This window comes from Lagopus leucura, unplaced genomic scaffold (genome assembly GCF_019238085.1).
Source record: "Lagopus leucura isolate 7727_CA_CO unplaced genomic scaffold, USGS_WTPT01 Super-Scaffold_73, whole genome shotgun sequence".
Taxonomy (NCBI): Eukaryota; Metazoa; Chordata; class Aves; order Galliformes; family Phasianidae; genus Lagopus; species Lagopus leucura.
This window is the reverse complement of record NW_024962252.1, coordinates 73,293,851-73,309,456: the sequence shown is the minus strand read 5'-3', so window position 1 is coordinate 73,309,456 and position 15,606 is coordinate 73,293,851. Positions and strand designations below refer to the sequence as shown.

The window sequence follows — 15,606 nt, the reverse complement described above, 5'->3', positions numbered from 1 at the left end:
ATCCAGCTGGCAGCATCTCCCTGCCTCCTGCAGTCCATCCTTCATGCCAGAAACCTTCTTTACACAACAGTGCCCCTAGCAGGAACCATAGGGAAGGGAGCACTTCTGCAGTGTTTCTGAAATAGAACTGGGGATAGGGTAGATGTGCGTTGAGCCATCTCTGTCACAAACTGGCTGTGTGATCTTAGTTTTGGCTCTGGCACAATTTGTATCATCCTTGCCTTTGCTTGTCCCCTCCATACAGCCTTCTGCAGCCCCTTCTCTGAAGTGCAAAAAAGGACAGTGACTTCACACTGCTACACTGGGTTGTTGTCCCAGTACCCCACACTGCCCTTCTTCCTCACACAGTCCCCCTCTGCAGATCCTGGGGCACTTACTTTATTCTGAAGATGGCTGTTAACCAGGAGCAGAAACCCTGTGTGGAAAAAGAAGACAGAAAGGTCTTACGTAACTGTATGCTCCCCTATTCCTGCTCCATCCTCCAAAGGCTTGGTCGACCAGGCTGGCATCCCTGAACCCACACAGACATGACTGAGGGCAAGGAGACCAGATCACAAGCAGTTACCAAAACGTGCAAAGCTGCAGAAAGGCCTAGGTGGAGGAGGTGACAATGCTACTACATAGAGCACAACTCTGCCACATGGCTGTCCCCCACCAGCAGGTAGCTTGGCCTTTCCAGGAAGCACTGGGCTCCTGGTTAGCCTAAGAGCTCTCAACAGCTAAGGGACATCCAGAAAATTAATCACACAGTGGTACTGCAACTGCCATCCTGGACAATAGCTCTGTAGGGACTTGAAGAACAGAGCATGCCAAGCCAGTGCTTCTCAAAGCACTTCCAGTGGAGGCATATCTCCTGGGAAACTTCACGCACTACTCAGCTGCACTTACTCTTTAGAGAGGACTGCAGGAGTAAACTGCTTACAGAACGGACACTCATCAAACCAAGTAGATGTACAGCTACCAGTTTAAAAGCATGATCAGAAGCCAAGCAAGTACTATGCTGCCTTGGGCTCTGTACCATACGGTCAGACTATAAAGTGTGGGACTTAAGGCTCTAGAATGGGCAGGCAGAGCTACTTCTGAAGAGCACTTGGTTCTCACAAACTGTGGCCTCCCAGCTGCCCACAGACAAGGAGTTTGCCTCTTGCAGCTACTCACATTGTCCCTCTGGTCAAAGTCCACAGAGCTGGAGACGGAGGTGAGGCGCTCGTAGCGGTCATGGTTGTCAGAGTGCAGAGCGGAGGCTACGCTAAAATGACAAATGTTGAGGGAGAAAGTTAAAAGGTGAGAGGAGGCAGCTCAGCCAGGAACCAAGAGCACCCAGGCCAGCAGTTAATTCAGGTCAGTTTGCCCCAGGTGAGACGGAGACAAGACAGCCTCAAAGAGCAGAAGGCAGCAGTAAGCAGAGACCCCTCCTTGAGCAACGCTGCACAGACAGCACCCAGAGCCTGCTCCCAAGCATGGGGCTGGGCTCTGGCAGCTTCCAGGGGCTTATGGATGCTGCACCCTCTGTGCCCCTTCTCTGAAGGGCACATAAGCCCTGCAAGGAAGAGCTGGCAGCAGCTGCCACAGAGGAGTGATCGAGTCTCTTTAGTGCAGAGCTTAAAGAAGAAAGAGGATGTGTGAAGGAGACAGTGCTACAAGTGGGGTGCTCACCTGAGGGCTCCTGTTTTCCCTTTTGCACCACATCTACAGAGATGAGTGCAGAGGTGAGCATCAAAGGTACCAAGAAGCATAAAGCAGCTCCCAGGCTACCGGGGAGAGAGCTCTGGAGAGGCCCTGGCAGCATCTTCTTGACCCTGGGGCACCCCTACCTACACAGTTCTGCAGACTTTAGCTGCCTCAGGGAAGAGGAAGGATAGAAGCCTGGTGGACCCATATCACCATTATACCAGTGCCTCAGTGAGAGGAGACCCCAGGAAAGAAAAACACTACTGGCACGGTCACACTGTGTGTGCTGATTGAAGCCAGGCTGAGCCCAGCTGCTCGCTCATGGCTGGGTCTCCTGTCTGCCTGGGAGTCCCTAGAAAAGGGGCAGGGAAGCAAATGGGAACAAATAGTTGTAGGCTGGAAGGTGAGAAGCAAATATCCCCAACTGCTGCGCTCCAGACACAGGCAGGGACCTCAATGAAGAACTGGCAGCACTAGCATCCAAGGCAGATAATAGCCCCCAAAATGAATGGAGGTGATGAGTAGGCTGGCAAAGAAGATAAAATGAATGGTCCAGATATCTAAATTAAATAGCGCTTGTAGGATGACATCAGGCTGGGACCTTGGAAGTACGAGATCTGGCTAGAAGTAAAGCAAACACTAAAAACAGTCTCTCTGTAACCACTATGGGTGAAAGAAGGATCAGATGAACAAGAACCAACAGAAGAAACAGATGAGAAACAGACTAGAGACAAGTGATGACACCCCAGAATGGCAAACAAGCTAAGACCTTTGTGACCCTGTTGAAGGGAAAAGGATGGTACACATGGCTTCCCTCAGAGCAGGGCAGCACCTGCTGACTTTCTAGCTGGAAACAACACCCAGAGGAGAACGGAGATTAGTGAAGGTCACAGAACTACAGGACAGAAGATTAGACAGTGGAACAAGGGCCTGCAACTGCACAGCCCCACACCTACACCCTGGACCCTCAGCTTTCTGAAATCCCAGAGTCTTTGCAACTGGATGAAGGGAGAGGGTGAATTTCCGCTGCCTGCAGCCCTGAGGAGACCCCAGCATGATGACACCGTGTGCTTCTGGCTCCTCAGTACTGTTAAAGTAGACAGTGGGGAAGCACTAGAGGGAATAACTGCAAAGGGTACCATTTGTTAGATCAGACTAACAGCTCCATGCAGGATGGACCATACCTGAGAATGTACATGATCAGCAGTGCTGAGAAGACAGAGGGTGCCATGCCCTTCCAAGGCTGGGAGGATGGAGAGGGAGCTGCAGAGGAGTACCTGCATCTAGCTGGAGGCTCTCTAAAGCCAGGCACTAACAAAGCGAGTGGAAAGAGGTAATGCTGCCCTCTTTCCTGAGAGGAGATTAATGTGGGACCCAAGAAGCCTTCTCCATGCCTGCTGCTAGAGAAGAAAAGAGACTAGGTTTGAGGCACTGCCAACCCCAGGCTCGAGGAGGGGAAGGCTGCCAGGCAGCTGTGCAGACAGCTTGCTGTGGTGTGATGCATGATCTCGCTGTGTGGATAGCAAGCCCTGCAGGACTTTCCATCACTACCCTTACACACGGAGGTGGGAATGGGCTGCCACCTCCTCTTGGCACAGACTGAGTCACTAAGAGAGCTGATGGCTACATCTGTTTGCTCTGGCAAATGTCAGGACAAGGGTACTTGCTGGCTTCCAGACAAAGGGACACATTAAAGAGGTTGTGCTCCTGCACGTTCAGTGACTGGCAGTGCCAGTCTGCATACGAGTCCCTAACCCACTACACGCCACTGCAACTCTGCATGGAGGATCAATGGCAATCTGCTACCAGATTTAGAAAAGCACTGACCAGGATGAGGTTTTCCTCACTGAGATCCACAGGCTTTTAGAAACTTCTGTCTACCAAAACCAACACAGCTCAAGCACTGCGCTTGGAGGGCAGCAGAGAGATTCAGCAAGTCCAGATGAGTAATGGGAAAAGGAAGAAGCAGACCCCTGGAAAGAGATAAATACTCATGAGGATAACAGATGGCCTCCACTAAAAAGCTGCTTCTGAGCCCCAGAGCATGACAGCTCTGCTACAGTGCGTTAGCATCCAAAAGCAGCCAGACATACAAAGCAGGGCCATCCACTAGTGGAGCACTAAGTGTGAGCAAGGCATTCCCTTTGTGCCATGTACCACAGCTACCACCAGTTTTGCTTTCACAGCCAAGACTGCTCTGCCCTTTGAAGCTAAGGAGCAGAATAGGAAAATAGGAGGACTTCTCTGCCCTCTTGAGACAGTAGCAGGCCACTGCTTTGCAAGTGATGGAATGCTCAGTGCAGGCTCTGCTGGCACTCCTGGCTGACTATGCAGCATGTCACTCAGCATATTGGCAAGGCAATGGAATGGTTTTTACTTGGGTATAAAAGCAGCAAGAAAGAGAGAAGAACACAGAGGAAGGATCAGTGACAGTGCTCAGCTGTCCTCACTATGAGTACCCTGCAGATAAAGCCAGGTCAAGGTGTTAGAAGATGCTCTCAGCCATGCTGAGACAGGAAAGTCTCTTCCCACATGGGGAAGAGAGAAGGGACAAAGATGCTGCCTTGCTAAACACAGTACCAGCCTAGGGTAGACGGTAAGGGAGAAGGGCCAATACTTGCTCTTGTTCTGGAAGCCTCACGAGGATCAAGGCAAAAGAAAAGCCTAGTAATGACCTCTGTGCACCTGCCACGAGAACAGCCCTTGGAGCTCACCAGCATGAAGGATGAACAAGGAAAAGGCAGCTGCACTCCTCTTGGCTGACTCAAGTATGCCGCAGGCTCATGTTTCTTCCCCAGTACTCACAGTGGGATAGCAGGACACAGGCAGGTACAGCAGGATGCATGATATGTCACTATCTGTCTCAACTAGCAGCTCCTAGGCACTGCTGCACACAGAGAGCGTTTAAGGGCTGAGTGGAGAACTACAGTGCACCCAGGTGTGGTAGGTGGCTGACACAAAGGGGTGGGGGAGAAGGGGAGAAAAGAGCACAAATCCATCAAGAGACACAAATCCAAGCCCTGAACTCCCGGCCACTTAGATTAGTTCACAAGCAAGAGAGAAAACTGCAAAAAGAAACAGAGAGACAGAGAGAATAAAAAAGACCCTGAAAAAACAACATACTATTCCCGCTCCTCTCGCTCCGTCTGCCATCGTCGGCGCCTGGGGGCACAGAAACAGAAAGGGAGAGGTTACAACCAGGGGAGCAGGCGCCAGGTCCCCTCCATCACAGGGCTCCATGTGGTCCTGAGGAATAGAAATCTGCTGGTGGTAAGGCTGGAGAAGGAGACCTTCCCTACAGAGCTCAGTGCTGCCCTGAGCCACTGCAACCTGCAGACTGCATGAACCACCCACCTGCTCTCTGCTTCCTTTAACCAGCTTCTGTCCCTTTCCTCCCCATCCCAGGCAGCTTACATGCATCTGTCCCAGGTCAAAAATTCCAGCCCCATAAAATGCTCAACCTGCCCCATGGATGGGCCAAGCAGTAGGAGCACACAAGGACAGACAGCTGCAGCAGCAGGAGCTCCTCCTGCAGATTCCAGACTAGCTGGCATTACTTGTACCAAACTTATCTGAACTGGTATTACCAAGGGGACCAAACAGGCTGGAGCTCAGCTCTATTCTAACCTTTTGGTGACATGAGCTATTGGAACTTACCAAGCAGAAGCAACACCGACCACCAACAGCTTTAAGGCACACTGCCTCCGGCATGTGACAAAGTACAACACACACACACACAATAAACCACCTCTGGATACTGCATAGCACAGAGCAAGACTCTCTACACAACCCCCCAGCTCCACCAAGGGGAGTTACTCGCTCAGCACTGGAAGAAACCAATTGTCCTTCCCACTGCTTACAGCAAAAACAGGAGCAACAAGGCATGCTTCTGGAAGGAATCTCAGACATCTGCCTTCAACGTAGGATCCCCATTACCAAAGGGCCCTGACTTTTGCTAGAAGACATGACTGGATGCATATCTCCTCGGCCACCCTTGCTCTGTCCCTCCAGAGCAGTTTGTGCAGCCTTCTCCTATTGCACTCTGCTCTCAGGCTCATCACAGGTCTTGTAAAGCAGAGCAGGGGAGCAGTGAGTGGTAGTTCTGTCACTCTTCCTTCAGCCAAGAACAGCTGGTGACCCAACACTTTCATCAGACGAGAGAAAATGAGCTGCATGGGATGAACTCAGCATTTGCACTCACTATTCAAGCTCCGCTACTGCCTGGGCAGATCCCTGCTCCAGCCTCACGTCATATGCTCACCTTGCCAGCCAGGCATGCCAGCCATCCCTGTTACTGCCTATCCTGCTTCAGCTTTATGAGCAAGTCTGGCACCTAGAAGCAGCAGGCTGCATTTTTAAGTGCCCTTCACAAGAGCTACATCCTGCAAAGCTACCTTCAGAGGCTTAAAAGACTTCAGCATGGCAGCCCCTGCCCCTTCTGTGACCTTTTTTCCCCCTCCTCCCTCACCTCTGCCTGCTGTTCCTCAGGTCATTTCAGCCCCTGTGCAGCTCTGTCAGCACAGGGACCAAAGGTGACATTGTAGCTTTAGTTCCTGGAGCCAGCAGAGACTGCTCCCTGCACTGGTAGGAGGATGCTGTAACAAAAAAAGCTGGTAAGCACAGACTTTCCCTGTTTGTGGAGCTCGGGGGATACAACTGGCATGCCTTCCTCTCTTCTCCATCTGCCTCTGGCACACACAAGGGGATTCATCCCTTCTGCAAGGAAAGGCACTGCTTGTGCTTTTTTTTTTCCCCCCCGTCTCTCTGCCACGCTTACCTGTCAGCGTCAGTCACCAGGGCCAGGCGTCCATAGTCCCAAGCAACTTTACGCAAAATTGAGAAGACAAACAACAATGCCTGAAAGAGAGCAGAGAAACAGCTGTCTGCTTGCAGAACCACAGGAACTGGGGGCAGGAGGGGAGAGGACTGCTCAGCTATCAGCACACTGAGGCCACAGGACAGCAAAAGTCCTCAGAGCTGAAAAATCAGTCTGTCTAGGTGGTTAGAGGCAGACTGAGGTCCAGGATGCAACACACAACAGCCAAGTTAGTCATAGGATCAAAAAGTCCTCGTGACCCAAGGAGATAAGGTTATGACTACAACATCCATGGTCCCACAGTTGCCAAGGACCAAGCAAAACCTTTGGGTAGGCAAGTCTGTGGGGACTCAGCATCACAAGGAGGAATTTTGGGACATGGGACTAACCTAACGTGACCTGTGTCCTTACAGAAAATTGGCAACACCATTTCACAGGCTCAATGCAGTGGTGCTAGAATTAAGGCCTAGAGTGGTTAAGGGACACAATCAAGGCCACAAAATCTGCTAGCAATAAAGTCAGGAATGGAATTTGGGATTCTCAGTTCTGACCAGATCATAGTTATCCCTTCATGACTAATTAGTGAGGAAGGTGCCAAAGCAGTCATAGGCAAACTTACAAGAAAGCACATGAAATCAAGGGCTAGGACAGTGGGCACCCCGCCGAAAGGCAGCCCCTGCAGCACTGTGCTGCGGATGCGGGCACTGTAGCAGTAGTCCTTGGTGCTGTTGCTGCATGTGGAGGTTTTGCAGGTGGCCCCTGCTGAGCCCAGGGTGGCGATCACGTAGGGAAGCATCTCTACAGCTTCATCGTCTTCCCTGGGGAATAGAGAGAAAGGCCTGGTTAGCACACACCAGCTGGTTAACAGTGTCGTCCCATGAGAGTTGGGACCACTCTCAGCCACTATCTTTGGTTCTCCCGTTGCCATAGGTGCTCTCTGAGAACCAGTGCCCAAGAACAGGGTCATGAAAAGAAACCTGGAAAGCTTTCAGGGATGCTAGAAGAGCTCATGGGGTCTTTGGCGAGCTGCTCCCACCAGGCACAACCCCATAGTGTCCCCACCTGCTCCCGACTATCACATCATTTAGGACTCACAGACTACCCTCCTCTTCCCAAAGGTGCAGTGTCTCAGCACCTTCCCCTTGGCAGGGAAGGCATTTAGCTACAGGAAAGAGCGAACGTGTGAGGTGGCATTAAGTCACGTCTGGATGATGGAAACAAACTGCTACGGGACAGTTGCTGCATCACGATCCACAATTTCCTCTGTCTGGCTGCATGCCATTAGCTGTATTAGGCTGAATCATCGCTCACAGCTCACTGCATGCCTCAGCTCCCAGGGCCCCACCAAAAAACGCTCCCACCCTGCCTGTTTTCTTTCCTCCGACTCAGAAGTATTATGCAGAGGGCAGAGAGGAAACTCAGGATCTACTGCTTAGCTGACCACATTTTCCCCCTCCCTCCCCCCCAGTGCCCTCCCCAAAATGCTGGAATTGTACAAGAGCCAGCACAGTGCTATCACTGGAGATGGACAGATTTTTCTTCTCCTGCACAGAGCAGTTCAATGGGCAATGCAAAGTGGACCACATTACAATGATCAAGAGTGAATCGAGCACAACCGGGATGCTCTGGAAGGGAGAGATCAGCAGAAACACGATCACTCTATGGATCAGTGGGGATGAAACCCCATGAAACCCCATCAGCTGTGGAAAGACTGTACCTGTTCCAGAGGGTTATTTGCCCCAAGCACCAACAAGCCATCCTGCTGTCTTATGCTAGCCTGCTGTTGCAGCATGGCCGACATCATCTGCCCTGCCCTCCTAATGCCACTGGAGATGGTGACATTTGCAGAGAGAGGCCACAAGGTGCATCCTGGCAATCTCCTGCCTCGCTGCAGTGATTTATCAGTGTCACAACACGGCACTGGCTGGTTAATGACCGCCACACAGCTCACTGCAGTGCTCAGAGAGCCCAGATCAGCTCAGCTGGGTGGACATATCACAACAAACAAAACCCCCCTGCATATAGGCACTGAAGGACATCGACCCCATGGGAAAAGCCACTGAGCAGTCCTTTAAGAGATTCACAGGCAAAGAGTTGGAGTGAGGCTGCCAGGAACTGCAAAAGGGAACGGAAAAACAGCAGGAAGCCAAGCCATGAGGTCGCAGCTGGCAACTAGCTGGGGTCTGGCCAGCAGGATTCACCCCAGCTGAACCAGAAGGGACTTGGGAGCGGGGAACATGCGACAGCAGCTGGCAGGAAGAGAAGGGACAGCAAGGGACACAGGGAGCTGCCACCAATAACTCCACCAAGCTGCCTTCTTGACAGCATCATCACCAGGCCAGGACTTGTCACAGGGAAATCGCGTGCTTGTGAGCAGAAAAGGCTGTGCCCCTCTGAAGTACCAGTCTAGAGGATCACTGCAAAAATAAATGCTGCTAATTCCTCTTTTGGAGAATCTTGAAAGCTTTTAGGTCTTAAAGGGTGCAGCAACAAGTTCCAGATATTAGCATTGTTGAGTGAAAGACGGTACTATCCCACTGCAAGTCCCCTCCTCGTGTTAGCGCAAAGGCACAGAACAAAAGCCATTGCTGTCTCTAGGTCTCCTCCTATGATACCCACAACAAAGCTCCTCCCCTCCCACTTCCCATGGGTCAACGTTCCTCCTCCAGCCCCAATCCCACTCACCATACACCCCTAAACACTGCCCACTCTCTTCTCACCCTAAGGAAACATAAGTTCATAAAAGTTCATAAAACACTCTGGATGTGGGAGATGACCTTGACTTCCAGAGCAGCATTCTGATGCTCTCAGCATCTTTTACAAAATTCCTCATGCATCCAACTGTGATTTATTTCTCTAACTGCATCCATAAACCTTGAGGAAAAGCATCTCTATAAATGGTCGGCACACACCACTGCCCTGAGTAGCTGCAATAGTTCAGAGACCAGTCTCTGGATGTCCCAGGACAAATCATTTCTTACAATACACTGGGCTTCACATTTCTCAGTAGTGGTTTTCTCCTCCCTTCACACCACTCTGCATCTTGTCACTCAGGAGTTGTTTCATCTTGATAAAGCTGAACATCTGTGGGATACCTGCAGATTTCATATACCCTGTTTACACATTTTTTGGGGGTCACTAACAACACTAACCTCATCTTCCTGCTTTGTCACATTGCAAACTGCTCATCTGCTTCTGTCCTAGGTTTCTGGACCCTTGGCCAGTTTTTGATTCAGAATGTTACACCTCCTCCAACGGAGGGCTCTGTTTGCTGCCTTTCATGGGTAATTTCGGAGGCTTTTTTTAAGCATCCAAGCAAATTACAGAACCTGGCTGAGAATTACCTATCAACTATTATTGCAGTGAAATACTGAAAGACTCACAGATTAGGAAAGTATGATTTTCTGCAGAGACCAAACCATTCACCTAATTCCTGAATATTTTACAGCCTCATTTCCTCCCTTCTGAAAGAAATGAGGCTCATTTGCTCCCACTGTCCATGACTCGAACATTATTTATATAAGACATTACACATTCAAGACAAACTTAATCCTGTGGGTAATGTAAGCCACATTTCAGAGAAACAGGTAGCAAAGATGCACTTTTTTTTTCCCCCCAAGTCCTAGAGAATGGACTGGAAGAGACCAGAAATGAACCCTCCTAATCTAAACTGGTCCAGTACCTTGGCCAGAACATCCTGTGGTAGAAAAGCTGAGGCATACACCCAAGACTTACACTGCTTTTAAGCTTAAAGGGATGCCTGGAACATCTCTTTCCACTGGCACCTTTCTTGCTGCCATTTTGGGGTGACATTACAGCACCCCATCATAAATGCTTCTTAGTCTCCCCTTCTTCAGTGGATGCTACCCTTAGATGCAGAGGACATTAATAGTTAAATGAATAGGCTGAATCTTGAAAGAGGCAAAGGTGAGTTGAAGCCCACCTTGGCACGGTCCTGATGATGCTGACCTCTCCGGAGGTCATCCCTTTGTGCCCATCCTTAATGCTCCATCCCAACCTTCAGGCAGGGAAGTACTGCGAGGGCTGGGGTGCTGAAGGCCAGCTGCAGAGCCTGACCTTCTCCTGTGCACAAGCAGCACTGCCCTCTGCAGCACAGTCAGCAGGACATCAGATGAGGCCCCATTCAACCCTATAGCCTTCCCCTTCTGCCCGATATGTTTAATGCTGACTTCCCCAGATCTGCAAGGCTAGCATAGAAAGCCTTGCCAAAGGCATTTTTGCCTCGTATTTAGCAATATGCACACCCATTCTCTTTCCTCCATGCAGCAGGAAAGAGGGGGAGGAACAGAGGTCCCCCTGCCTCCCTCATCCCCTGCTACATGCAGAGCTGCAGGAAAGGACTTGTCAGCACACTGAGCAGCCGCCTGCAGCCAGGCAGGGCACTCACTGGGGACCTGCTGCCCCACAGAAAAGAACAGAGCTGCAGGGCAGAGGCATGGATGTGGGCGAGCTTTACCAACCGTGCCACTGATGTCAGCCAGACGCAAGGAGGTGGCCTGAGAAACGCTTGCAAGGAAATATAAATCAATACAGCGTATGCCCGCGCATGCAGCCAGAAAGACGTAAGCGCCAGTGACATCTGTTTGTTCCCTCACCGGTAAATTTTAATAACCCCGTTGGTAATTAGAGGAGCGAGACTGTTCTGGCAGAGCTGTACCTGTTTATGGTGACAAGACAACCTCCTAATAGGCTGGGGCATGGAGATAGGCAGCTGGGTACCTGCAGCTCCAAGGGCAGGGCACTGCAGATTCAGATATACAGAGATGAGGGCAGAGATCTGTTCAGCTTCCGGTGGACACACCAAGTGGCCTCACAAGGGCAGGGAAGGCAGAGCAGCAGAGAGAAAGGGCAGATAGCTTTTGGCTGCATGGAAGTGCTCTGCCTCCTCAGCCAACACACAACTCTCTGCACACTTCACCTTCCGTGTAAGCTGGCCAAGCAGCCTCCCATCAGCTGCCGGGCCTCCAAAGCTTTCATCTGGCAGGCTCCGCTTTTTCAAAGGAAAATCCAGGTCAATGCAAAAGCACTGGGTACAAAGTTCTTCTAGCTGGCTCTGCATCAGGCCTCAAACATCTACTAGCAAAGGGCATCATATCTTTCTTCTGTGTATCAGCACCAACCACCAACTAGTAGGTCACAGTCATGACCAGCTCCTGGCTCCATGCTGCTCTGCAGCTGCCTGCAAGCCGTCAGTGGTGTACGTCCCGCTGCTCAGCAAGCCCTGGTCCTGCAGCCAGAACAGTTGTAAGCGTTGCTGGTCACACCAGTGGCTTACTGCACTGGGAGGGTGCTAGGCAGGGATGGACAGAGACTGTGGCAGCAGGAAGGCTTTGTATCCATGAGAAATCTGAGCCTAATGTTCTCCTAGAGGCTGAGACCCTGCAGCTTCCTGCACCAGCTAGAGGGTGATCCTGAAGGGACACAGATGCTTTAGAGGTTCCTACTTCTTTCCTGGGGCCCAGTACTGTGCTGCGACCTTGTATAAAAAAACCCATTCAATAGGCTAGGCCATCAGCATTAGAGTTATCTTCAACCAAACCACCCTCTTTCCACAACCTCACCTGGACAGCCCTCCCTTGACTAGGAGGCTGCATAACTCCTTTCCTGCAGGCTATTATCTCACCCATGACTCTGAGTACAACTTCCATGAAGTTCAAGGAACCCATCCATCTCACAACTCTGGCCCTTTCAAGATGTTCTCTTAGCCTCTGTGTTTTGCTCCCACACCATATCTCACTGCCCTCCCACCAGAGTTTTCACACCCCTTTGGGCTGTGCCCTGAGTGCTCTCAGCACAGCTGTCTTCATCCAACAAGGAACCAACCAATGCAGACAGAGCACCAGGCACTTCTGGACTACTCATGAGAAGCCTCCAGCTTCATCCCATTTGCTTCCTGATGTCATTGCAATCTGCAGTTGGCCTCCTGACACATTACAAGTCTCCGTTTGCAGGATGCCACCCACATGTCCCATTCTAGTCCATGCCAAGGGCCCATCTCTCCCTCTGCCATTGGGACAGAGCCCACACCAGCCACCATGCCTCCACACGCAACCTAGCAATTGCTCTCAGCCTGTGCACAGTGCCATGGCCAATCTGATTCGTATTACATTTTGAGCATTAGATTTAATGAGTCACCAAATCAAACACTTTAGTTCCAAATATATCTACCTGTCATTTCCCCTTCAAGCTCCCAGGCTGTAAATCTATCAGAAGGAACCCAAGTTTGCCTGCCAGCACATACTTTATAAACAAATACTGCTTACTGTTTGGCCTCCCTTGCTTCCTGCAAGCACATGCTGACGGTGATACAGCAAACACAACACAAACATTTAGTGGCAAGACCGATGTGGTGCTGGACTTCACGCTGTATGTTTTGTGGAGCTGTGGCCACATAGTTACAAAGCCCTGGCTGGAAACTCCTGGCACTGTGATTATACACGAGACCCAGAAAACAGCGCTTTGGGTGGCTTCCTCTCCTACCACCCAGCATCCCCACAGCAGCAACTCCACCCATTCCCAATGGATGTTTGCTAAAGCCAAGGGTGGAGACTCCAGCATCCCCTTATACTACCAGTTTTCAGCTTCTGGTGTATGGATCTCAGCAGCACATTGGTAGTTCCACTGGGGTTGCCTTCTGGGTCACCTCTTGAATATGTCTTGTCAGCACTTACACTACTGCTCAAGGTCTGCCTGCAAAGGTTCAAATGGCCTGCTCCAGGTGGGCTGTGCCAAAATACATTCTTTAGGTGAGAACAACTACTTACAAAGAATCTTCACTGCACAAGTATCACTTTGGCTTTTGAGCACTGCTAAGCAGAACTGTTCAGGCACATCACATCTGGCTTGGCTCAAACACTGACCAATCTCCCCACTGGTCCCTAACATGCTCTGGATTTCAACACATTACCCTCAATTTAAGTGGCCAAAAGCTATCCTGTCAGTTTCGCACAGGTACACATTTTTAGAAGCCCTACATCTCTTCCAGCTCTCATCCCCTTTGTTTATCAACAAACTCTCCTCACCTTGGAGCTTCTTTTTTTATCTCTAACATTAATCCTCTCGTGCATAGGGGAGTATTAACACGTTTGCCTTCCCTAAAATCCCATATCTGTCCTTTATCAGGCTTTGCAGGTTGGGCATTCTTATCCACATCCAGCTTTTCTTCCTGAATGCAGAATCTCTCTGTCACAGAACCAGGTTTCCGAGCTAGTTTCTCAAGGTCACATTGACTGTTTCCTCCTCCTCACTTTTGCATGACAGGAATCTTTACTTTTTTTTTTGCAGCAGAGCTCAAAATACACAGGAATTTCATCAGCTGGGCACATTTACAAGCCCTTACCTACAAAGCACGATTAGCACTTCCCACTAAGGAAACCCTTAGTGATGCACATAACCAAGAGATGGCAAGCAACATCTCAGTTGTCAAAGCTGCCTTCCCCCAGGGACCAGCATGACACCCTGCTGCATCAGCCCTGAGAGCATCCCTGTTCCCTAACCTGCAAGTTGCTCGCTTGGAGGTTATTGGGGTAAGTTCCTTTCAGTCCTCCCACTGCAAGCATTTGACAACATGACACTGGACAGGCACAGAACTGAGGCAGTTCTCTTGGATGGTACTGCAGAAAAGCCCCATCCTTGTGCATTGAGTAGCTGGTCCACAGAGATCCGAGAAAATTGAAACTCTGCATCAATTCAGGAACCATAGCAGGAGGGTGCATGTAGGCTGCTCAAAGCAACATCCCTGGAAACACTTGGCAGCACTGACAAAAACCCTTCTTTGTTTGGTACTAATGGGAGCATGCCATCTCTCAACCAGCAGGAAACACACGGGAAGAGAAACCAAGAAGCCTAGAGGGAAATCCCTTTCCTTGTGAACACAGCAGGGCTAACATCTGTAAGGGCAAAAAGCCAGAATGCCACATGAGCTGCTGCAGCAGGCGCAAATTCTCCAGGCTGGCAGAAACATCTACTCCAAGTTCTGCCACCTGCACTCTTCTGACAATAAGCAAGGCTGATCCTTTTGTATGGTCCTTACAGAGACCACTGCTCCCAACACTGGCAGGTTGGGGACAGTCTCACCTTTCCCTCACCTTCCTTACTGCACTGCTAGAGTAGCGCTTGTGTAGCAGGGTTGGTTACAAAGAATCCACAGCACAGGGAAGCCACAGAGGCCAAGGCAATCACAGCCCCATAGCAAGGAGAGTTGAGCTCTCATTCTGACCACAGGCTGAGAAGGGATTCAGTATCCAGAGCAAAAGAAGTCAATAGTTCCTCAACAACAGCCAACATCAGCAAAGGCTGAAGGGCCTTCACAGCAAGAAGACTGGATGCAGCCAGCAAGCCAGGACAGCTAGGGAAGAACATCTAGGAACCAGCAACCTGCATCTACTGGGGAAAGAACGACAGGAGCTAGAGCTTCAGCAACAGCAGTACAGAGAGACTGCACACACAGCTGACACAGCATCCGGTAGAACCACAAGCAGCAGGGTGACCTCGGCCATGACAGCACCCAACTTAGAAAACTGTGATGCTGAAAAAACAGAGGCTTTAAGGCACGTCATTCAACCCCCCCCAAAGCACCAGTCCTAGTAGCTATTTCTTCCAATAGTGAAGACAAGTAAGTTGCCCAGCCTGTGAGAGACCAATTTTGAGCTCCTGGGAGTTGAATAGAGAAGATCATAGAATGAGATGGAGACTAAACACAGCTTTGAGACTCACCGTCTCAGAGCACTTCTGCACACTGCTTTGAATAGAAGACTGCTGGACCCCACTTGGTGTATTATAGTGCTGGAAGATGCTGCAGTCTGTCTTCTACAGGATGCTTGTTCTGACACTGCCAAAGAAATCTGCTCCAGACAGGGAAGTGCTCCTGAATAACTTGTGCTTGCTAGGCAGAACAAGAGTAGAACATCTCTTTTTGAGTTCTTGAGGTAGATGTGACCTTCTTGGGCTGCTTGGGCAGGGGTCTGTGGCCAGGAGTATGCACACAGACCAGGCAGGGGATGCAAGACCCATGGACAACCACCAGTCTTTGTGAGATGTTAAGCGGGCTGTTCTTTTCCGTGGTCTCTTTCTACTCTCTGGTGTTGGCAAGAGGAGCT

General features: G+C 50.4%; 1 protein-coding gene across 4 annotated transcripts in view; it reads right to left on the bottom strand.

Annotated features, from left to right (window-relative positions):
- The window catches only part of TMEM63B (transmembrane protein 63B), a 38,475-nt gene that overhangs the window by 10,385 nt on the left and 12,484 nt on the right, over positions 1-15,606 (bottom strand). For 3 of the 4 annotated variants that reach the window (XM_042881824.1, XM_042881839.1, XM_042881830.1), the window contains exons 2-6: positions 7,107-7,305; positions 6,449-6,528; positions 4,795-4,833; positions 1,159-1,249; positions 378-415 (exon numbers count right to left, since the gene is read on the bottom strand). In XM_042881824.1, coding sequence (XP_042737758.1) covers positions 378-415; positions 1,159-1,249; positions 4,795-4,833; positions 6,449-6,528; positions 7,107-7,283 — 425 coding nt within the window. In that variant the 5' untranslated portion in view covers positions 7,284-7,305. The remainder of the gene's footprint in view (positions 1-377; positions 416-1,158; positions 1,250-4,794; positions 4,834-6,448; positions 6,529-7,106; positions 7,306-15,606) is intronic. The other variant, XM_042881847.1, reaches the window with a different exon arrangement.